Genomic DNA, 25,269 nt, shown 5'->3' with positions numbered 1-25,269 from the left:
CGGCAACTAGAAAGAAGTCCCTTCTTGCAGGTTAATTCTTGGGACGTTTTTTAGAGGAAAAGGAGACCTATCTTCTCCTCCCACTAAACCTTTCCTTGTCTATTGCCCGCGATCAGGTTGGAGTTGGCAAAGCCGAGGAGGAGAAACCAATTTGGGGGAGAGAATCAGGAGTGGCTACTAAGTCTGGTCCAACGCCCTAGGTAACTCATACTGGTGAGCTGTGGGAAACTATGGCCAGCTGCTGCTGCTTGTCCGCGGAGGAGAAAGAATCACAGCGCATCAGTGCCGAAATTGAGCGGCAGCTGCGCCGGGACAAGAAGGATGCGCGACGGGAGCTCAAGCTGCTGCTGTTGGGTGAGTGTGCAATAGGGCGCGAGTTTGTACCCAAGTACCGTAACGTACACAGAAATATGCACCTGACCACTCCTACTCCGAGGGTGAGCTGGTGAAAAGCCCACAATGACACAGTGGGACTAATTTCTAGCGATCTAGGCGCTTCTTGATCTCTTATTTGGGACGTTCTCCAGTCTTTTCGTAGTTTGGTTAGGCAGTTTGCAGCCTCGGAGATTAAAGCCCTTTTCCTGATACTTTCCCCTGCACCCACCCTTCCCCTTGACCTTATAGCAATGACAGCCCACCCTTCTACAAAACCTGAATCAGAGATTTTACCACGTTAATATCCGCTGCTTTCTCCCTTTCACTTTCGTCATCTTAAAGCAATGAAATTCTCCCCTCCCCTCTTTACCATTTCCCTAGCTAAGAGTCTCCTGGACTGGTCCTTGGAAGTGCCCTTTCCTTGAAGATTGTTTGTTGGAGATGAGGTGGGGGGGGGGGAGCAGGGCTGTAAAGTGCCATTGGTCACTCCACTTTTCTCTTTGCTCTGAGAGTTCTCACCTCCTCACTATGTGATTTCCTCCCAACCCTCAGTCCTGTTCCTTGTTGCCACTTTTCCAGCCTCCATTTGAAACTAAATTATGAGTGTCATCGATTTCAGAGACCCTTTGGGGTTGTTTCCATTTTGTATGTATGTAAAGTTCTGGAACATTGCTGCTAGGAAAACCAACTGCTTGCAGTCCTTGGCAATAGTGTTAAAAATTAAGAAAAAAAAAATCTCAACTTGAAACTTGAAACCAGAAGCTTGAATAATGTCTTAGGAGAAAAAAGGGGGGCAGTGAAGAATAATTTTAGAGTTTGTCCAGTTTCTTCCTTAGGCAAAGGATTATTGCTAATTTCTTAAGCACCTATGCTGTGTATTTCCACTCTTCTTATGAGTGGTCAAACAAGGCTATGTTTAACTTAATTTTAATATATTATATGCTGTTTTACTTTAATGAAGCTTTATTTTAGTGGTAGAGTTGTATATAGAGTGCAGGGCTTGGAGTAAGATTTTCACTTGGGTACTATTACCACCTCTCACACTAGCTATGTGATCCTGGACATATTTAATTTTAGTGGCTCAAAACATCAAACACTAACAGGTTCAATCAACTCTAGAAAAGGGTCAGAATACATTTTCTTTAAAATTGGATAACTATTACAATATAGTTGATCTTTGTAATTCTGTATGTTTTCTGCCTTAAAAAAATGTCCTACAAGGGATCCATAGGCATCATCCAACTGCCACAGGAGTAGTACATGATGCAAAAAAAGATTAAGAACCTCTGTTCTTAACCAATCTGAATTCTCTATAGGGTTAAAATCCTAGATTGGATGGTCTTTACCTCTAAGCTATAATATTCAAGATGCCCAGTATGAATTCAGCTCAGCCAACATTTATTAAGCTCCTACTATCATGTTTTTCTGCCTCTTCTCTTCTTGGGATTAAACATTCCATTTGTTTCCTTAAATTTCTCTACCCAGATCTTGATTTTTAGACAATTTTGATTTTTAACTATCTGGCTATACCTCCCCATCTTGTAAAAGTTTTTTTTTTTTTTAACTCAGTGTAAGATGAGCATTTTTACTGATTAAATTTTATCTTATTTAGTTCAGCCCCATGTTCTAGATGGTTTTGAATTCTGGCTTCATCCATTGAATTAGCTTTCCCTTCTACCTTGGTGTCAACTATGCATTTGAAAAGCAGTTAATTGATAAAATGGGCTTGGTAGACAAAATGCAGGTCCCTAGTGTGACTAATTGCAGAACTTCCAAAGAGATATATGACTTTTGGGGGTGAGGCTAGTTCACCTAATTTTTCTTTTATCCAGTTGATATCTCCCTTATGTTTTTTCAACAAAGAATACTGGGGGTAGAGGAGAATTTACCTAAAGCTTTGCTAAAATTTTCAGGTCTCCTCAATTTTAGACCAGCACTAGAACCTTTTATATCATCCAGGTTCCAAGCTCATTTCTTTCTGTTCATTGCAAAATTTTGTGAAAAAGTTCTTTACAACCAATACTCCTCTTTCCTCATTATCCAATTTCTAGTTAATAATAAAATCTGGCTTCCCCTATCAACATTTTTCCCCTTCAGACTGGTTTCTTTCTCATAGGACCCATAATGAGTTCTTAATCAGCACATACAGTGATCTTTGGATTTTTTTCCTTGAATTATCTCTAGCATCTGTTTCTTTTGACTATCTTCTCTGCTAGCTTCCAGAACAACATACACCCCCAGTTTTCTCTCCCGCTTTTATCTCTCCAAATGTTCTTTAAAGGAAACTGTCACTATCATTCTTTAACTGTCATAAGGTAGATGTTTCTTAAGGCTTTTTCTTCTATGACCGTCTCTTTCATTTCCACAGCTTCAATTCTCTCTTATGTGGACTTGATTCCCAAGTCTATTTCTCCAGCCCTGACTTTCCTTCAGGCATCTAGAAATGAATTTTCACTTGTTTACAAAAGATATTTTTAGGGGGAAGCTGGGTGGCTCAGTGGATTGAGAGCCAGGCCTAGAGACAGAGGTCCTAGGTTCAAATCTGGCCTCAGACACTTCCCAGCTGTGTGACCCTGGGCAAATCACTTGACCCCCATTGCCTACCCTTACCACTCTTCTGCCTTGGAGCCAATACACAGTATTGACTCCAAGACGGAAGGTAAGGGTTAAAAAAAAAGATATTTTTATCTGGCTAGCCCCTGAGCCCCAACATTATCCAAACCAGACCTCTCGCCCTAGACCTGCTTTTTCTTCTGATGATAATTTCTGAAAGTGGTACCACCATTTTTTCATTGTCCCATGCTTGAAAACTTGATGTTTTAATTTTTTCCCTCACTTTCCACACCCAGTTACTCAGACTAATCAATTCTATTTCTGCAATATTTCCCCCACTTTACTGAGAATACTGTTACATTGTCTAGTAGAGATTATTGCAACAGGTCTTATTGCCTCTGCTGGATCTCTCTTCTAGTACTTTTACTCCACTTTTGGACTCTGCTCCCTTAAATACATAATTTATCATGTTATCATGCCACTCTTCTAAAGCCTTCGATGTTTCATTTATTAGTGAAAATCATTCAAGATTCTTGAGGTTGTTTCATGCCAGCCTTCATTTCAGCTTTACTTCATAGTCCTCTGCTATATGTACTCTCAGCCAAAGCAGTCTACTTATTCTCTCCAAGAAATGTCCCATTATTTTCTATCTCACACCTTTGCTTTTACTGTTCTCTGTACTTGAAATGCCCTCCATTCATAGCTTCTTACCTTTTGAATTCTTATCCATCCAAACTTTAAAGTCTAAGTTGGACTTCTTCTGGAAGCCTTCCTTTATCTTTGGTATATTAAATTCCCTTCCATTCTGTAAACCTTAGATCAGTTATGGGCAAACTTTTAAAGAAGGGGTCAAATGAAAGGAAATGGTCATTTGTCAGTCTATTTCTAAGGCAACTCTTTTGCAGTTTCATTGTATTGTATCCTACTCATTGTATTCGTCAGATTAGGAATAATGTCGTGCAGCTGGATAGAACATTTCAGGGCCATTCCCTCCCTCCCCCCCATCTGGCCGGTGGGCCATAGTTTGCCCATCACTGCCTTAGATAGAAATCTTTTAAAAGCTCTAAGATGCCTTTATTAGATATATTTTATAATTATAATTTCTATTAATGTTCTCTTTTGCTCTATTAAACAGTAAGCACAGTGAAAGCAGGATTTGGGAAGGAGAGGAGGATTATGAGACACACTGAAATTATTGAAAGGGAAGAGAACATTTTCTTCCTGTCAGTAGGTAGTTGAGACCAGGATCTGGACTGGCAGAAAAATTTAGATTGAATGAACCTCAAAAGAGGAGAGGTTGCTGAATGATGGCAGTGCTACGGAGGGTCTAGCAGTACTAATGGGAAACAAAGAGAATTATGACTCCCCTGCCACAACTGAGGAGTCCAGGGCATGAACGAATGTCTAGTTAGTACTAGAAAAAGTGTCCAGGATCCTGGCTTCATGAAGATGAGGTAGTCACATCTCAGTGAGTGCCAAAATTTGGGAGGAGCAGTAAAGGAAATGGTATAAGATGATAGGAAGATTGTAAATTATGGAATGTGCATTTCAAAAGGCCCAGGGGTGGAAAAGGTGGGCAGATTTGAGGAAGACATTGTAGAGGTAGAGTTGAGATAGATGTGAGTGAAAGAACCAACAACTTGCTTGCATTTTCTATCATTCAATATATGACTTATAAGTACCTGGAGTTGGGGAATGGGAGATACAAGTGGAGTTGAATTTAATACTACAGTGGATAAAATGTATTTTAATTGATTAGGTTATACAAATGTAACCATAAGTTTTGACAATGGTTTTGTATACACTAGCCTGGGAAAGAAAGGGAGATTATTCCATTTATACAAAGAAAGTACTTATTGATGTGTTTTTTTTGACAAGTGTCTCTATTTATTTTTTAAATTTTAATTTTTAATGTTTTCCCCATAGTTACATATTTCATGTTCTTTCCCTATCCCCCAAGCCCCTCTGCCCCCCTTAGCTGATGCACAATTCCACTGGGTTTTACATGTATCATTGATCAAGATCCAATTCCATATTATTGATAGTTGGACTAGAGTTGTCATTTAATGTCTACATCCCCAATAATATCCCCATCAGCCCATGTGTTCAAGTAGTTGTTTTTCTTTTGTATTTCTCCTCCCACAGTTCTTCCTCTGAATGTGGCTAGTTTTCTTTCTCATAAGTCCCTCAGCCTTGCTCTGCATCCTTGCATTGCTGCTAGTAGAGAAGTCCATTACATTCAATTTTACCATAGTGTATCAGTCTCTGTGTACAATGTTCTCTTGGATCTACTCCTTTCACTCTGCATCAATTACTTGAGGTTATTCCAGTTCACATGGAATTCCTCCAGTGATTGGGATGTTTGAAGGAGGAAAAGATAGAAGAATTGTGTCTTCTGGAGAAGATAAAAGGAAACCAATTTTCATTTAATATTCATTTATTCATCCCCTCTATTTCCCCCAACTTTTTTTTAGTACATTTCTGATAATGCAACTATCCTTTCTTCCCTTTCTTCCCTCCCTACTCCTGCCTCCTCTTCCTCCTTAGGTGACTTTTAAAAACTCTTACCTTCTGCCTTAGAATTGATACTAAGTATTAGTTCCAAGGCAGAAGAGTGGGGTTAAGTGACTTGCCCAGAGATTTACAGCTATGAAGTGTCTTGAGGCCGGATTTGAACCTAGGACCTTCCATCTCTATTCCTGGCTTTCTATCCACTGAGCCACCTAGCTGCCCCTCCTCCTCAGGTTCTTAAGCAAAGATGCTGGTTATAGATCTGAATGTCTTCTTATTTTCCATAGTAGTACTCTTTTAGCTATTACATATAAATAATGGGACTAGAAGGTGGCTTTATCAGATAGGAACACTGATTTAGTAGAGACTTGCTTGAGAGTTAAAATTACATCCCCCCTTTTAAAGAAGAAAAACTGGAAATAATAACATACTGAGCGAGAAGATGCCAGTTTTAGAAAGTAGCTAGAAAATAGTTCATATAACACAGACCTAAGGGACTTATAGGGATCTGCAAGGTCATTGTTTTAGTGTGGGTTAAAAAAGTCTTGGTAGAACAGAACAAAAAGAAACAAAAATGATATTTAATTGGTAGTCTGGTGAAGGAAGCTTATTTTCAGATTGTTTTTAAATCATAAAGCGAAATACATATGATTATAAAAGAAATCAATTGTAGCAAAATGCAGTTATAAAAAAAATCTTTTTCAAGTTCACAGAGCTCAGGTTAAGAAATCCTGTCTAGATTCAGGAAAGTAGCAATCTTTTAATACTGACTTGGCTATACCACATCTGGAAACTTATGTTTAGTTCTTGGTGCCAGTTTTAGATGGGATATTGACAATCTAAGCCACAACATACAAAGAATGAAGGAAAGGACCTGAAGATATTTAGCCTAGAAAACTGAAGACTGCATTTGCGGAGTGAGGCATGATCATTGCTTTCAGTTACTTCAAAGTTTTTCCATGTAGAAAAACTAAAGTCAAGAGGAAGTAAACTTGTTCTGCTAGGCTTCCAAAGGACATAACTGGGACTAATGGGTGGAAATTACAGAGGGGTAGATTTTTGGTTTAACAACAAAAAAATTTGCTTCTAGCAGGGCTGTCAAAATATACAAACATATATATTTTGATAAATAGTAATTATTTAAGTAGAAGCCAGATGCATGTCTAAGCAGACATTGTGCATTAGATTCATAATTTGGCTAAGGCTTGGACTAGGTGATTCCAGAGTTTCCTTCTTCTGTTGTAGTTCTCTGGTTCTATGCCAAATACAAAAGAATAGTTAGTTTTACAAACAAGAAAAAATAGACTTTTAAATTAAAGCAAGAGAAGTAAAATGAATTACTTTTAAGAAAATTGCTGATGGAATAGGGAGAGTCATCTTATAAGTGGTTTGAATTTTATTTCTGCAAATGGCTACATTTTTCTCCATCACTTTTAAGTGAAATAATTTGGAAGCAGTCCTCAATCACTGGCAGGCTTAGATAGAGAAAACCAAGTTTGAGTGGAAAGAAAGATTGAATTTCTCTGATACTCTCTGTTTGGCCAGTTTATTCCTGTTAGGACTGAAGTGAAAGGCATAAAGGAAAAAACCAGAGACAGATATTGGGAACATTAATAAATCTGGTGAGGAAGTGATTGGCATACATAAATAAAAAATAGCAGAAAGACAGTTAAAATACTTGGAGAGAAAAAGAAAAGACACTCCTTTACACACACACACACACACACACACACACACACACACACACACACACGAAATCCTTTTTTAGAAAAATATGAAGAAAAAAGGATTTTTTTTGCCTTTTGGTGGTAACAAAATACTTTCATCAACACTTACTAATCTCTATATGAAAGACACAATGAATTGGGATAGAAATATAAAAGAAAAATATATTTTCCATGTCCTCAAAGAGCTTGAATATGAGAGAGTGAGATGGAAAAAATTATATACAAAATGCATGAGAAAAATTAGAAAAATGAATTCTACTATTTTGGGGGCTATATACAGGCATATATATGCATATATATCTATGTAGAGAAATGCATATATGTATAATTGTTTTAGTTTTGAGAAATATGTATCTTGGCAGTAGTGAATAGAGTGCCTATAGTAGTAAGGTAAGATTCATATTCCTTCTCTCACTAGCCTTGTGACTTTGGACAAGTCACTGATGTATTTCAAGTAGTTCCCTAAATTTTCATTCCCTTAATTATGGCCCCAACTGTTGAAATTTGCATTGGTGGAGGGAATTTTACTATGAAGAGTTTCCAATGCCGGCAAAGTCAGAGACCTGCAAGTATTCAGGGAGACAATGCCCATCAGACTCCGTCCTAGGATGCCAAAATAGGCAAATTTCTTCCTTAGACACATACTTTAATAGTGGAAGGTAATATTTATGAGAAGGAGAAAAGTGTCATTCATTGATTTATGAAAAGTTTAAACATTCCCTTTCTTTGACTAACCTTTTCAGGGAAGCTAATTTTGTCCTAGGACATCACGAATCAGCCTTAAGTTCTGTAGTTATAAAATGTACAAAGTTTGAGGCCCTTTAATTATGAAGTAGAGGTTCCGCTATTTCCATTAAAATTTTCCTTTTTGCTAAGAATAGATCTACTGAAGGGAGTTTCTGAACTTGCATGAAGTAGACTTGCCAATAAGACTGCAGGTCCTCTGAATTCATCCTGAAGTTTTAGGGGATTTCTTCCATTCATAGAGTTTCAATCAGTGCAGCTAAGGGAAGAGAATCATGCACTCTTCTGTATTATTTTTGACTTCGTGAAAGCCACAGCAAAAAGCAGTCAGATTTTCACACATATTTCGCCTGCTCCTCATTTCTGGCTATATAGTACTTTGATAAGTCACTATAAAAACTGTTTCTTTAAAATAAGCTATATTCAAACTTTATGTATAACTCCCAGGGATCGTGTACATATATTTCTTTCTGGTAAGAATCTTAGATTCCCTCAAATTCAACTCCCTCATTTTCAGAACAGTTCTCCTCCAAACCCAGACTAATATGGTCTTGATCCATAGAACCAAATTTCTAGTTGTATTTATTTTCCAAACTTTTTATTTTTTAAATCAAAGAAATTTCAGCATTGCCAAATAAGACAGGAAATTCATCATCAAAGGGAAAGGAATCTTATCTATAGTTACATATGGTTTGTCTGGATCCCTACAAAAGAAGTTTTACCATATTTTTTCTTCTAGAAAGCATGTTGTAATGTGAATTTTTCAAAGACTTTTTAAAGTCCTCATTTTAACTCATGGGGTTACTAACATTGTTCACATTATTATCTGGAATTTTTCAGTAGCTTCCTGCTTCTAGGACTCTGTGCTTCTAGGCTCTCTTCTTCAGTGTTTTTCCAAAATAGCTACCAAAATAATCTTCATAAATACAGGAAAATAACCATATCCCTCTCCTGCTTAGAATTCTTCCAAGATTTCCTCTTACCTCTGAAATAAAATTCATGATCTTTATAATCTGGCTCCAAATCACTTTTCTAGACTCATTATAGATGATTTCCTTTCATGTACTCAGTTCCACCCAAACTATACATTCTTTGAACATGGTAAGTACTAGCTGTTTCCCATGCCTGGAAGGCACTTCTTCATTTCTGCCTCTTAAAATCCCTAACTTTTAGACAGGTTTAGCTCAATCTACTATAGGAAACTTTTAATAATTTTCCCAGGTATTAGTATTTTCTTGTATTTACATTCCCATATATATGTTATATACAATAGAATGTGAGCTCCTTAAGATAGAGGCCATTTCATTTTTTGTCTTGGTATCCTCAGTGCTGGGAACAGTGTGTTGAACATAGAATAGCTTTAATAAATGTTTGAACTGTATTGAATCCTTTTAATGATAAACTCATGAAAGGGCTTTAAAGTGAGTTATCAGTACTTATTAGTCTGTATCTGATGAGCATAGTGGAGGAACTATGAAGCCATAAGAGGCAGAGATTACTAGTACTTCAGATTCTCATGTTTTAAATATTTTATTCTATACTAGTATACAATTTATTAATGGAATGTATGAGAAAATTACTGTGTTTCCTCCATGTCTTCAAGTATATTGCAAGATCCCTGTTACAGGGATTATATTTTATATTTTCTTTGAACTTATTCTCCTCTTTCCTCAGACTTAGTATAGATAGTATATTTGATAAAGGAATTTTAATTAAAACATAGTGGGGTTGGGGCAGCTGGGTAGCTCAGTGGAGTGAGAGTCAGGCCTAGAGACGGGAGGTCCTAGGTTCAAACCCGGCCTCAGCCACTTCCCAGCTGTGTGACCCTGGGCAAGTCACTTGACCCCCATTGCCCACCCTTACCAATCTTCCACCTATGAGACAATACACCGAAGTACAAGGGTTAAAAAAAAAACAAAACAAAACATAGTGGGGTTGATGGAGAGTTGACTTCTCCTCAGATTGTTGTTATTGTTTAAGGAGTTTGACCCTGTGGGATTCAAATTCAGCAAGTTAATTTGGAATTAGAGATTTAAGGGATTGAAAGGAAGCAATGGAAAATTTACAGTTATGGAAAAATAAAAATTGGTAGCACAAGACCCACAGGCAAAAGACAAAAGAAAAAGTAAGGCTGAGCTATAGCAGAGCAGAAAAATGAGTAGGGCCATAATCTTTACAAGCATCTCTGGGCAAAAGATTGGGACTGAACCTATCAGTTGTAACCACTTTCTTAAGAACTGACTTTTCATTTTCTTTAAATTCTCTAAAGGAGCACCAGAGGAACCTATGCAGACCTGATGGACTAATATATTGCTCCTAAATTTATAATGAACTGAGTATTTAATGTAACAGGATGTGACTGCTTCTCCAGAGACAAAAATGGATAGAGAAGTGCAGTGAAAATTATTGCTGATTGCCTACACCATCTCTCTTTAACAATCCAATAATATTACAAGTGGAAGGGGAAAAAGCATTCATTAAGCCTTTACTCTGTTGCCAAGAACTGTGTTCAACAGTGGAGTTAGATGTAGCTAAGTGAGAGACCCCATTCGTTTTTATAGTGAAGAGACTAGTAAACTGTGTGTACATATATATGTGCTCAACACTAATAAGAAATTTGCTTCCATCTTTTCTTCTCCTCCAACCCCATTTTATAGGATTTTCTCCTTTCTATCCTTTTAATTCCCCTTTCATGATCTACTGTGTAAAGCTGATATTTGTTTTTCATAAAATTAATCCAGCCCTTATTCTATTCATGCTCTTAAACTTGCCTTCCTTGTTCCTGTTTTTGCATGATTCCTTGTTTGGTTTTTATTATTTTTCTACTCTAAATTTTCTGTTATATTGTTTTTGGGTTTCACTCTCTTCTGTTGAGTTGAGGCAAAAGTGCAGTACTTGTGATGCCCACTTCTCCTTCCTCCTTGTTGGTATAATGCTTTTCTCATTCTAATGATGTGAAATAACAAGTTCTACCTCTTATCCTCCCTTCTTCCCTAGTGTATTTCTTTTTTTTTCCTCACTTTTCTTTCTTTGCATTAATTCACCAGAACTGAATGAAACAACCCACAGACTTTGTGGTATTTAAATTCTTTGGGATACTTGAGAACATAGGGGATCTTAGGGATTATGGTTCTTCTCCCTTATAGTCTTCCTCATCACATGGTCCCTTCCAAATGTGCCAATGCATTTATTTTTTAGTTTGTCTTGAGCCATTTGTTTGCATTTTAAAGATTCTATTCAGCTCTGAACTTTCCATCAGGAATGTTTGGATGTCCAATTGGGTAGTCTTTCCATGGAGTTTCATTAAAGTTCCATCTTCCCTCTGTAGAATTCTACTCTGTTTTGCCATGGATGTTAATTTTGGTTGTAAGCATACATTTTTGCTTTTTGGAAAATTGTGTTCCAAGATTTCCTGTCTGCTATATTGGAGCTCCAAATTTTGAGTGATCCTAATTATGGCTTTGTAGTACTTAAACTCTTTCTTTCTGGCTATTTTCATTATTATTTTTTTAAATTTTGAAGCTTTGAATTTTGGCCTTGGCATCATCCTCATCCCTAGTATTATATAGCTTAATATTTGTGTGATCCTTTTCTAAAGCTATATAACCAATAAGTGACTGAGGCTGGATTTGAATGCAAGTTTTTCTGACTCTAAGTCTAGGGCTCTGTCCACAAAACACATGGCTGGCTACCCAAGGCATTTGTGGGAGTTTTTATTTTAGGATTCCTATTTGGTGGCACACAATCCTATTTTTACTTTGTCCTCTGGTCCTGACAAGTCTGGGGAGTTTTAATTTATCATTGAAATATGATATCCAGATTCTTTTTTTGTTGTGGTTATGATTTTCAAGTGATAGTCCAGTGATTCTTAGATTATTTATCTTTGAACTATTTTCTGTTAGTTGTTGTTGATAGAAAATACAATTTTTTATATTTTTTCTGTCTCTTCTGTTTTCATATTTCTAGTCATCTTATGGCAAAACTGATTTCTGTTTGGTCTATTCTAATTTTCAAGTGGTATGTTAGAAAGTGACTGCTTTTGGCTGTGCTAAGTCTTATGCTCTCCTTATAGGGAAAAGTTCAGCTGTTTCCTCCCTCCTAGCACTCCTTTCCCCCCATCACACTCAATGCTTTAAAAAAATATTTACCTTCCATCTTAGAATCAATATACTGTGTTGTTTCAAAGGTACCCTAGGCATTGGGTGTTAAGTGACTTGTCTAGGGTTGCACAGCTAGAAAGTGTCTGAGGCCATATTTGAACCCAAGACATCCTGTCTCCAAGCCTGGCTTTCCATTTACTGAGCCATCTAGCCAACCCTATAATATCTTTTTTTTAATCACTTGCTTCATCTCTTCTAAGAATTCTAATAGACCTGACAGTGAAACCATACTTTTATCTGGAGTCTTTTTACTCTTAGTTTTTATAGAATTCTTTTTCTGTTGACTTGTGTTATCATCACCCCAAGGTCCCAACCATTTCTTTAATCATTCATATCTTTTTATTCTTATTTATAGCTATACCTCCTGACTTGGGACTTTTTTTAAGGTCCAGGCTCTTATTCCTCCTGCATTCTTAGATGGGATAATCAGCTCCTATTTGGTTCTCATTTATGTTGTCTGAGGTTTTGTAGCTGGCCTTCCTCAGGTATATGTGCATGCAGAGTATTGGCAGGCTCCAGGCTTGCCTATATTCTCTAATACATAGTACTGAACTTTTCAGGGCTGTGAAGAGTAACTCATATTATCCTGAAGCAAATCTACAGAGCCCTTAGTGCTTGGACTCAAAGTTTTCCTCTTGGAAGATTTGATGTTTGCCTGCTTCTAATCTGGGGCTTCTTGCTAGAGCATTCTGGTCTTCTGCTCTCCAGGTTTCAGGTATGCTTGACTATCTTGAGGCTTTCTGATTGGAGAGTTTTGACTTAGAGACTATTGGAGATGGAAGGAAGGCCTCTGACTATGGCATTTGCTTTGCCTATGGCACTCCTGTCTGGACTCCCTTCCTAGTGCCTACAGACTTCTTGGGGTCTCCTTTTGCCTATTTAGACTGTATGAGAGTACTTGTTTCTCTCTCTCTCTCTCTCTCTCTCTCTCTCTCTCTCTCTCTCTCTCTCTCTCTCTCTCTCGTTCTGATACTCTTTAGTTTTGTATTTAGGAATTATGCTGTTTGGCTTCTATTCACTCTACCATCTTGACTGAGAAGTTGGGTATCATAATTTTTTTTTTTGCTATGCTATTTCAAGAAGTGCCTTTGTTTGGAGCAAATTGTACCTTCTGGCTCAGACTAGAGAAATAGTAAATACATTTTAGGCTTGTGAACTGTAATTTTGAGAAAATGTGAATTAATCCATAGAATAGGGGCAACTACATGGCACAGTCAAAAGTGTACCTGGCTTGGAATAGGGAAGACTCATCTTCCTGAGTTCAAAGCTGGTTCTCAGACACTCATTAGCTATGTGATCCTGGGAAAGTCATTTAACTCTGTTTTCTTTGATTTCTCATCTGTAAAAATAAGCTAGAGAAGGAAATGATAAACTACTCCAGTGTCTTTGCCAAGAAAACTCCAAATAGAGTCATGAAGAGTCCTATACAACTGAAAAACAGCAAGAACCCATAGAGTATCTTTAATCTATAGTAGTTATTTTTTGAGGGGAAAAAGTGGCTGTATAAGCTATTGCTCTTTGTGAAAAACTGTGTCAGCTTATTGGTCTATAACTTTCCATCAACTTTGTATTTTCAGTGCTAGAGGAGAACTCCCCAAATATATCAATTTTATGGATTTTTTCTCCTAAAGATACCTTTTTTCCTTGCAATTACAATTATTTTCACAAAGCTTTTTAGAATTGTACAGTAAATACTATGATGGAAATCCCACTCTGGATTGGGGTTCTTGTTGTTCTGTCCATGGGGTTTTTTGTTTTTGTTTTTGTTTTTCACAGATCTGGAGTGGTTTACCATTTCCTTCTCTAACTCATTTTACACATGAAGGATTGAAGCCAATAGGGTTAAGTAACTTGCCCAGGGTCAGCTAGCTAGTTAAGTGTCTAAGGCCAGATTTAAACTTAAGAAGATGAGTTTCCCTAATTTTAGGCTCAGGGCTCTTTCCATTCTACTACTTTTTTAATTCTGCCTCTGATGCCTACTATCCATATGACCTTGGACAAATCACTTATATTTCCTGGGATTCCTTAAGAACCTAAAATCCTGGTGTCGTAGTTCTAGAGCTGGAAGGGACCCAAGAGACCATCTACTCTACCCCTTCATTTTACAAATGAGGAAGAGAGCTTTTATAAATTGTCCAAGATCATATGCGTAGTAAACATTGGAAGTAGAATTTGAATCTGAGTCCTCTAACTTCAGGAGAGGTGGCACACTACTTCTTCATTATACAACTTCCTTTATCCCTTCCATTTCTTTTTATGCTTTGCTTTACAGTATTAGATACTTTCCATGTTTTAGAAATGGCTAAGAAGTAGTGGCATGTTTCAGGAAAAATAAGGTAAAATGTCTCTTGTTTTGAGCTCAAGGGCCCAAGATTCCAGGGAATGGAGGATGAGGAAGAGAAGGAAAGTCGGTAATGCAGATAATACTGTTTAGGAACACAACTCTATGCCCAAATTTTTGTCATATAAAAGGGATTATAACTTCTAATTTTTATGTTTTTTGAAACAATAGAGGGAATTAGACCTATGATTTCAATGGGATAAGGAAGTGTCTGATGATACTAATCCTTCTACCAATGCAAATTGATAGGCTTGTTGGCAACTTAGAGGTTTAGAGAGCTAGGTAGGACATAACCCAAGTCTTTTTTGCTTTACTACACCATGCTGTCTTTTACCATATCTGTAAAAATATGAGGAAATACAGCAATATACTAAAAGTTTCAGCATTAAGGCTTATTTTTGTCTTTAACATATTTTATTACTTTTTAAAAATATTTCTCAATTACATGAAAAAGTTTTTCAACATTTAAAAAATATTGAGTTCTAAATTCTCTTCCTTCTATCCTTTCCCCATCCCTTGAGAAGACAAGCAACATTATATTATTAAATATGTGAAGTAATGCAAACTGTATTTCCATATTAGCACATTGAAAAAGAAAATACATAAAATTGGAGAAAGTGGGAAAAAACATGCTTCAATCTGCACTCAAGAGTTCATAAGATCTCCTTCTCTGGGAATGGATAGCATTTTTCATCATGAGTCCTTTGGAGTTGTCTTGGATTGAAAGCTAAGACTTTCATAGTTGATTATCCTTAAAGTTTTGCTGTTAGTTGTGTCATGTTCTCCTAGTTCTGTTCACTTTACTTTGCAACAGTTCATATAAGTCTTCCCAGGTTTTTCTGAAACCATTCCGTTTATCCTTTCTTATAGGTCAGTAGCTTTCCATCATAATCATATACTATAACTTGTTCAGCCATTCCCTGATTGATGAGCATTTTCTTGATTTCCAATTTTTTGCCATCACAAAAAAGAGATGCTAAAAATATTTTTGTACAAATAGTTCTTTTCCTCTTTTCTTTGATCTCTTTGAGAAATAGACTTAACAGTGGAATTGCTGGATCAAAGAGTATGCACAGTTTTATAGGACTTTGGGCATAGTTTCAAATTGTTTTCCAAAATGGGTTAGACCAATTCATAGCTCCATCAAAAGTTAAAGTTTAATAACCTAAAGATTTATGGGATATCCTGTATATTTTTCACAGATATCAATGGGTATTTCCAAGTTGTCCCACTTGTCCAAGTGGTTCTAAGCCTACTTGAAGAGTTGACTCTAATGAACTGTCCCAGGAATGGCACAAATAATAGAAGCAAAGAGGGCATGCTTATTGTATTTGCAGATGATACCAAGCTGGGAGGGATAGCTAAGTTTGTGGATGATAAGATGGAGAGAAAGCATGCAGACTCTAATAACATGGAGGAGTAGAGATAAAGTAAACATTAAGCTATGGACTTACAAAATCACTTTTAGCGGTATAAGATAAGAGTGCCATTGCTAGACAGTAGTGCATCTGAAAAACAATCTAGGTGTTTAAGAGTCTATAAGCTTAATATTTTATTAGTTAACAGAGAGATGCTCTTTCCCCCCTTCAGTGGATCTTTGATCTCATCAGTTTTGATACTATCTCCAATGTATCTCATTTTGTGATATTCGAGTCTGTCTTCCTATATATCTTCCACAGGGGAGCATGTCAATTGACAACCAGAAAAGCTAATGCAATCTTAGTCCGCATTGAAAGGTATGGTGTCCAGTACTCCTAGACTCTTCCTGGCTCAAACCACACCTAGAGTGTTGTATTGAGTTCTAAAGAGTACATTTTAGAGAGGCAAGTAAGTTCTACAATATCCAAAGAAGTGCAAACAGGATGGAGACTAGTATTCAGGTCGTGTTGTGGGGAAAATTGGTTGAAGGAACTTGGAAAATCTAGTTTGGAGGGGAGTAGGGAAGGAATAAAGAGTGAAGGGAGGAAAGGGGCCTCTTTATTTGATGTCATTTGAGGGCTTTCTTCATGTGGAAGAAAGATTAGACTTGTTCTTGTTCTGCTGAGGGAAAAGAACTAGAGGCAATGGGTAGGAGTTGCATCGAGATTTGGTCTTGATATAAAGGAGAAAAATTCTGATAATTAGAATGATCTCAATGGGAAATGGATGGCTTCTTGGGGTAGTGGGTTCTCTCTCTCTCTCTGAAATTTCTGACCATAGACTATATTGTTGAGGTGTTGCTTTAACACTAGCACCCTCTTAGTTCAGAATTAATTTGGGGATAAAATGAGGCACTTTTAAGTCATTGAAGAGGTTTTACTCCTGAACAACAAGAATATCAACAAAGATACAGTGGCACTTTGCTTCTTTGCAGATGCTCTCTCCACCCCACCCACCACTGCCTAGTCTCCATCTGGAAATGTCAGTGCGTCATCAGAGTTTGGTGACTTGTGTATTTCAAAAAGGCCCACATTTCACGTGGCAGGGTCTTTTGTAAGACCATAGATGACTAGAAAGCTGTTAGTGAAGTCAGGGCCAATCAGATCCCAGGGGCACCTTTGTCTTACCTCATGTTGGTTGAGAGAGGTGGGAAGAGAAGTGAGGAAAGAATTTGAAACCTGTCAGACTCTTTGTGTTCTTTTAAGTCAAGCCTTTTTATATTGTGGATGTCAGGGAAGAAGTTAGATTAGAGGAATGCTGATTTTATGAGACTAAGATTGTAGAATAAATTTCCTCTTCAGAAAACCTCCTCAGGTAGCACTAGATAGCTTCTGATGTTCCTTCCAATAATTAAATTACCTACCTCTTTTACTGAGTATGTAATATGTGCAGTTTTTTTTAGTATAGAATGAGTAATATTTTTGTTTGTGTTTGAAAAATGTATTTTTGGAGGTCAGCTTAAATTTAATTTTGACTCTGTCAAATAACAAAATGTTTTCTTTAAATTTTAGATTGGTCATATCAGGTCATGAACCTAACTTTAAGAGTTTCCAGAGACTTCTCTGTATATTATATTAAAATATCAAAGAAGATTGTTTATGTAATAAAAGTCAGTGCTCATTCAGACTAGAAGACCTCATTTGGTGTTTCCTTGATTGTTAAATTGCAGTTCTTCAACTGTGTTTTTGCATCTTCAGAAGTAATTGATTATTAGCAAATGGTGATGAGATCTGATATTCAATATTATCTTTTGAATTTTACATAAAAGAATTCAAGCACATAAACTTTTATTTTAAAGAACCAAGTTTAAAAATAGCAAATGAATGAGACTATTGCAAAAGACAAGTATTAAAATTATGTCAAACATAGAGAATAATTTACTTTTTGTAGGGAGAAAAAATTGCTGTCTCCCCAGAATAGTGACTTTAAACTTAAGACAGTCATTTTAACTCAAATCTACTCTGCTTTAAAGTATATTCCTGAGAGATTTCTTCTTGTCACTACTTCCTCCCCCTCTACATTTTTAGGTTCTTAGTAAATGATCATTATTAAGTCTGACATTCTTGTCATTTGATTCTCATTTTCTGATTTTGTCACTTCCCTCCCTTTCTCCAAACTAGATTCATCTAGGCAGTATCCATTCTTCTTCCTGAGAGCATCTTCCTAATTGGATTAATTTAATACAGACAGCAGTGAATCTGGCCCTGTCTTTTGTGATGGAACTTTAAAGTACTGGTCGAGGAGATGGAGTACTTAGAATGATAGTCAAGAAGAAATGTTTCTTTGTAAAAAAGTATTATTTTGATAATTTAAAAAAATGGAATTCTTTTCTTTTAACTTGAAGTTCTAACTATAGTTTGTTTTTCCTTTTTTAATCTTTAGAAACATGAAAAATTAATGTGGCAAATCTTGTGTTTCTCCTCTTGACGTTTCTAAATTATCATTCTCCCCTGCCAAATAAAAGAATTCTACATTTTAAAGGTTTTACAACATAATTCCTCATTTTATGGTCAGGGGTGCTCAACATGATATGCACTTAATAAATGCTTTCTTGAACTATAAGAAAATTGCTAATAGTAATAAAACATCAAAGATGCTTTTGAATAGTAGAAACTGTGCCTTCTCCCTGCAGTATACCTCCCTCTTCCCCCAAGCAATTTCTGCCCTTTGGGAAAGATTAACATCAAGAATCTATCACGGAATCATAGTTTTAGTATGGGAAAGGCCTTATAGGTTATCTAGTCTAACTCATTTACTTAACAGATGAGGATACTGAGGTCTAGTGGAAAGGAGTAACTTGCCCAGGGTCCATAGGTATGACTTGCCTATAGCAGACCATGACATACATGGAACATTTCCTAGAGAGTTCCTTGAGGCCAGACACATTTTGACTTACATAGAGTCAGACTGCTAGTGAATGTTGGAGGTAGGATTTAAATATGTCTTCCACATTATGAGTCCAGTGTCCACTCACACATGCTGCCTCTTTTGGAGGTGGTCACCATCTTGATGTGTAACCAGAGAGTTTCTCTTCTCTGCCCACCAGAATTAGTAATTAAGTGGATGTAATGACCTCTTACTTCCTAGGGGAACACATTGAAAGATTCTTAGGTATATTGAAATGAATTGATTTCTTTTCCAATAAGAAAATTCAAACTATGACTAACTTTGAGTACATTGCTTAGTTGTTGTGATAGTGTTAAGTGTTTGAAGAAGGTGAGGAGAAGATCAGCAAGGTACATCTAGCCTAAGAATATGAGTGGGTTTTTTTTTCATGTGGGCACCTTTTTTTTGTGGTTCAAATGAAATCAATGTTAGGTAGTGTCTTGCCTTTTCTCTCGTCTCTCCCTCAAATAGCAGTTTTTTTTTCTTCTTTTACCCATAGAGTTAAAAAACAAACAAACATCTTTTTGGTTATACATGACATTCACTGCAAGTCCCTATTTTTCCCTTCTGGGCTTTAACAATTTGGATATTTCTTTTGGATTGTGCTACTTAAGAAAAATAATTTTCACTTATCTGCCCTTTGGCATCTTTAAAATTCCTTAGTTGGTTAAGTTCTCTCTGCAGACAAGTCTGTTACTTCAGTTGACTTCCTTTTTTTCCTTTTCTCATCATGGTGTCATTTTTGAGATCATCTTCAACCACCTGATCCAATTCCTTGTATAGAATTCTTTGAACACTTTGAAAGTCACTCTTCTAAATATTTCCACATTCTACTATATGGTCCATCCTTATCCATTATGTGAGCTAAGATAGTATGGTTATTGTTTTCTTAAAATGAGAGAACTAGGCTAGATGATAAGCTTTTTTAAACTCTAAAGCAGTGATTCCCAAAGTGGGCGCTATTCCCCCCTGGTGGGTGCTGCAGCGATCCAGGAGAATGGTGATGGCCTCACTTTTTTATGTATTACATTCTATTCTGAGTTCAATAAATAATTTCATAATTTCCAGGGGGTGCTAAGTAATATTTTTTCTGGAAAGGGGGCTGTAGGCCAAAAAAGTTTGGGAACCACTGCTCTAGAGCGAGACATGATACAGCAGAAAGTGTGCTGGTGATGGAGTCAGAGATCTTGGATTCAGATTCTGGCTCTGCTACTTTCTACCTATGTGACTTTGGGCAAATTATCTAACTTCTGTGGGCCTCAGTTCCTTATCAGTTAAATTTGAGGATTATACTAGCTACATCAGGATAGGGGATTCAGAATTGCATTTCCCCTAAGGTGCTTCTACCTTATAGAAGATGAAGTTATCATTAAGTGAATTCTTTCATTTCTTAATTGCCCTATTTTTTACCAGATGTCTTCCTATTTGAAGTCCTCCATTGATGCTGCCAAGCCAGCTATGTGATATGCTTCTAGAACTAAAGTCAGAGCTATAACTAGGATTTGTACAACAAATTTCACCCAGGTAAAGTGGTTTAAGATGTGTCCCCATTTAAGATTAGTTGCTATTCCATTGTACAGAGAGTGATCCTAGAGTACCAGTAGGAAGCCAGTGTTAAGAAGATAGACCATTGAATCACATCATAGAATCAGATTTAGAACTGGAAGAGAATTTAGAGGTCATTAGACCCTCCCCTCTATTTTTACAGGTGAGGAAATTGAGGCTCAGACAGGATAAATGATTTACCCTGGGTCACACAGCTAGTAATGCTTTTGAAGTAGGATTCAAACTTAGTCTTCTGGATTCATATATGACCCTCTCCTCTCTATATTATTCTGATCTGGTAGGAAATAGGAAAGGACCTCACTCCAGCCTGTTGTAACTCTTTTTTTTTTTACTATGTGTCAGATTCCATTGTTTTTATGTTGCAGAAGTATTGCAAATGCTATCAACACTTGCTAAATTTCATACATTATTTATTTTGATTATTAAAAAGTCCTGATGCTTTCTCTGGGAAGACTAAACATCTCCTATTTAGAAGATTTTGCTATATGGGTACTTCTCTACCTCCCTCCCCCTGAACAAGTTATTGCTAACCCTAAGGAATAGCCTCTTTGTTTGTGACCAGTACTAATGGTCTTCTCTCCTGGTGGCACCTGTGTCTGTTACTCATTCTGTGGAGTCCAAAAAGTTGTTTCTTCCTCATAGTATTAATTTCTACTTATTTGGAAAGAACCTTGACCGTCATGTATTGCCCTGGTGTTTAAGCAGTTCATTTCTTCTCCATATCACATACTTTCACCCTTTCCAACCTCTTAATATATTTAGTTTCTACTTTACCTCCTTTTATGTTTTTGTGTTCATCTTGAAGCATTTTCTCCTTTCTTTCAAGGGATATTACAGACTCCTTGATAAATTAGAGAACAGATAATTGTTCTGTCAGCCCTTTCATCTTTTCTTCTAGCAGGAGAATAGCCCACAAGTTGTATACAGTAGTTGACTCTAGAAAAACTTAGATCCAAAACAACTTAATACACACCACTAGAATTTTTTATTGCCTTACACCGGCAAAAACTGAGATCCTTGGTTCTATTCTTTCTATTAAGTCATGTTGCTAGCTAGAACTAGTTGGTCATTAGGGGTTTGCTCTTAAGCAAGATTTTTTCCTAATTAATTTTCTGTTCTTTTCTTGATTATCTGACACCATCATCTCAAGTTTATACGGTATTCAACAAGCAGATTTTTGCCAGTATCCTTAGTAGTAAAACAGATTTCTCAGAGTCCATTCTCCTTTCTACTTAATTACCTTGTTTCAGTTGTGCTTTGATAAATCAAATACCTGTGATTTTATTCATGTCCTGTAAATATTCTTTGCATTGAGAAGGGAGTCTGGTCTTCAAGAGATTCTTTGGTCTAACATTTTATATCTCTTTGGTCAACCTGGTAATGAAAGTCTGCATACTTAGCTAGGTATATTTTCTTAAAAGGATACTTAGTGATATTACATGTTTAACCCAGTGGAATTGCTTGTCAGTCTGGGAGGGGGCGGGAAGAAAAGAGAGAGATAATATGAATTGTGTAACTTTGGAAAACTTATGTGTAAACTTGTTACTGGAATAAAATAAAGATAATTTTTAAAAGGACACTTAACTCATCACCACCAGGTCCCTACCCAAACCATTCCAGTTTGAGGGGTTCTATGAGAATTTGGCTAGAATTTGTCTTTTCCAAGGTCTCTGCCATGCCTTGATAAAGTACTACATATATAAATAATATACATCTTTCAAAACATAGACAATTATTGAGAATTCTTAAAATAATTCTTTAAGCCTTTTGCATGTATTTCTTTATGATGGTTTGATGTTTGTTTTAATACCTACCTCTCCACCACAATGGATGTGAAGATCTAAGCAAATCTAAGTGATGATGTGAAAATCAGTTTTTACTCTATCTTAATAGACCTGGAGTAATTTGAACAAAGTGAATGAAAATTTTAAAATCAACTTTATCCTACAATTAGTTATGAATGGATTTTGATTAGTTACTTTTTCTCATTAAAGCAGATAATTATTTAGGATTAATAGGATCAACGAGTGTTCCAGATTGGGAGCCCTTTGAGAGCTGAGATTATCTTTTGTCTTTCTCCATATCTCTAGCATTTAGCACAGAACCTGGCACATAGTAGGCACTAAATAAATGTTGATTTACTTTCCAGAGATCTACTTACATTTTCATGAGGTCTTCTTCTCATAGTGACCAACTGTTTACAAAGATACCTATTTTCTTGTGCAGATTCAGACAGTGGAGTATGACTGAGGCAATGCAAGATTTTAATTAATATTCTACAAGACACTGTCTGATGTTAGGCCAAGGGACTATTTATTATTCACTGTAAACCTGAGTAGTGAAAAATAAATAAGTAGAGTGGTGGTGTGTAGGTGATGGTAGGGTTATACTAGTGAAGAGAATAAGTCACTCTTTCCTAGTCCCCCCCCCTTCTTCTGGGTGGTACCATGTTTTCCTAGTCACTCCTTTGATTCTTTCCCTCAGGTGTGACTTTCTGTCTAGTTATTCCCTTCCCTCCACCATTTACTGGTTTTGCTTTCAGAGATGCTAGAAGAAAATAATGAGAAGAGAAAATCACTGGTCATGCTAGTCACAGGCTTTTGCCCTCTCCAAATGCAAGAAAAAACTGATGATGATGAAATACCTAGAAAGATCAAGGCCCATGTTTTATTTCTTTGCTTTGAAAGGCACAAAATAATCAATAATCCTCCCTCGTTTGAGCCCCCAGCTAAGATTTTTGTTCTGTAATTTTAACATTTTCCCTTATCCTGTTCCCTCCCTTTCTCTTCTTTCTTTCTCTTTCCTACTATCTCCCCTCTTTTCTCTGTTCTGCATCTAGCTTTTCTTTCCTTTCCTCTTTTCCCAAAATGTTCCATCCCTACTGTGTTTCCTCAGCTGAATTTGAGGTATGAAACACTTCATGAGGAATGTAATGATAAATCACATTTTTCCTTGAGAAAATGACTTTAAAACAAAAGGAAAATAAGAAACAAACTTGTACATATTGGAAGAGCAGGCATGGGAATGAGAATGCTGTGTTCTCACCATCCTGAATATTTTGAGCAACTCAGTTTTTGCTGTATAGCCCAGGCATGTACAGCTTTGACTTGGTGTCCCAGCATATGATCTTTATAGCTGATGGCCTGGGCAGCTCCCTTTCCTCACACTGTGCTTGTTGGGGTGCCTGTTTTCCTGCTCTTATCCTGCCTTTGCCTTGCTTGCTTGCTCCCTGCAATCCTTGCCCTTGATGCCACTTTTATTTTTTCCCCATTAAGAATGAAGGGCAGAGAGCAGTTGAGTGGCTCAGGGGATTGAGAGCCAGGCCTAGAGATGGGAGGTCCTAGGTTCAAATCTGGCCTCAGACACTTCCCAGCTCTGTAACCCTGGGCAAGTCACTTAACCCCCATTGCTAGCCCTTATCATTCTTCTGCCTTGGAACCAATACTTGGTATTGATTTTAAGGTGGAAGGTAAGGGCTTTTAAAAAATTAAAAAAAAAGAATGAAGGGCAAACTTGTCAGTCAAATCTGTTTGCATCAGTGCTGGTATAGGACTAACTCTCTGAGAGGTAGAGTTGGGGTACACTGAGGAATTTCCATCTTGACTCACAGGCATCCATTTCTAGTATCCAAAATTTCCTTAAAAAGCCTAAGGGGTTGGGGACAGCTGGGTGGCTACAGTATAATGGAGGAAGACAACCAACTAAAGAAATCTGTAGATAGAGGAAAATGAAGGTAACTGACTCGGGACTTGAGAGGGTAGGAAACAAAGAGATGGAGAATCTGAGTATCCTCCTTAAATGGAAATTCTAGAAAGGACTTTCTGCTCTATCAGAGGAACCCTAGGGACAGAGGGTCCTGAGTAAGTGTGACTACAAAGACCAGTGTGATCTTTCAGGATGATTAGGTTCTTGGGGGCACAAAGAAGTAATTTATTTATTCATTCTTTAGTGTAAATAGGAGGGGGTAAAGACTTTCAGGCTTACACTTAAATCCTTCAGGGCTAATGAGCAACTGAGTAGCACAAGAGATAGAATACTGGAGCTAAAGCCAGGAAGACCTGAATTCAAATTTTTCCTCTGACTCTTGTTATGTGACCTTAGGCAAGTCACAATTTTTCTGTTTGTCTCAGATTGCTCTGTAGTAAAAATAGGAATAATAATAGTACCTACCATAAAGGATTGTTGTGAGGAAAAAAGTGATATTATTTGTAAAGTACTTTGAAAACTTTGAAGCACTGTATAAATGCTTGCTATGATGTTGGCATTCAGTTTGCTATTAAACATGGACATGACATCATTCATATCATAGCCAAATAGGTCAGCCTTATGTCACTTCAGTTTTTACATTGATTTTAATGGCCAGACAATTAATTAGACTGATTTTTTGGGAATAGGATTCTTCCATTAAGATATTTAAAAGCCCAGTACTGTCTGTTTTAATCTCATAGTGATTTTTTGGCTTTGCGTATGTCTTGAAATGACCTATATCTTAGTTTAACAAACACAGAAATGATTAATTGAAGACCATCTACTAAGTCAGTTTGTGTTGATGGAGAGAGCACTCAGGCAGATGAAATCAAAGATCTTTGAAGTATTGAAGTTGTAGTGAGGCTGGGTGATTAATCGGAAAGAGACGTACCCTATTAATCTAAGACAAGTATAATTTCCAGCAGAGTTGGAACTAGAATGGGGAAGCCAGGGCTCTGTCCTATATACTGACCCCTGAGGAGGAGACAATTCCTTTCTCAAGGAAGCAGGATTCCTAACCCTCCCTTCTACTGGCACTGACTATTCAAATAGCTTGTTCTGCAAATCCTCCCCCAAGAGTGCCAGGGTTCTGATAACTTTTTTTGGAGTAGGGTGATATGCACTTTGGTGGTTGTGGAAAATACAGAGTCATCATTTTATTTAGATTAGTTTTTTAACTTTAGGAATTATATATATATATATATATATATATATATATACATACATATATATACACACA

General features: G+C 36.9%; 1 protein-coding gene across 1 annotated transcript in view; it reads left to right on the top strand.

The window, feature by feature from the left end:
* Positions 1-230: 230 nt before the first annotated feature.
* Positions 231-25,269, top strand: part of LOC123232011 (guanine nucleotide-binding protein subunit alpha-14) — a 287,397-nt gene continuing 262,358 nt past the window's right edge. Inside the window, exon 1 of the mRNA XM_044658350.1 lies at positions 231-354. Coding sequence (XP_044514285.1) covers positions 231-354 — 124 coding nt within the window. The remainder of the gene's footprint in view (positions 355-25,269) is intronic.

Source organism: Gracilinanus agilis, chromosome 1 (assembly GCF_016433145.1).
Source record: "Gracilinanus agilis isolate LMUSP501 chromosome 1, AgileGrace, whole genome shotgun sequence".
In the NCBI taxonomy this organism is placed as follows: Eukaryota; Metazoa; Chordata; class Mammalia; order Didelphimorphia; family Didelphidae; genus Gracilinanus; species Gracilinanus agilis.
The sequence above is the reverse complement of the archived record's forward strand: the minus strand, read 5'-3'. Positions and strand labels throughout refer to the sequence as shown.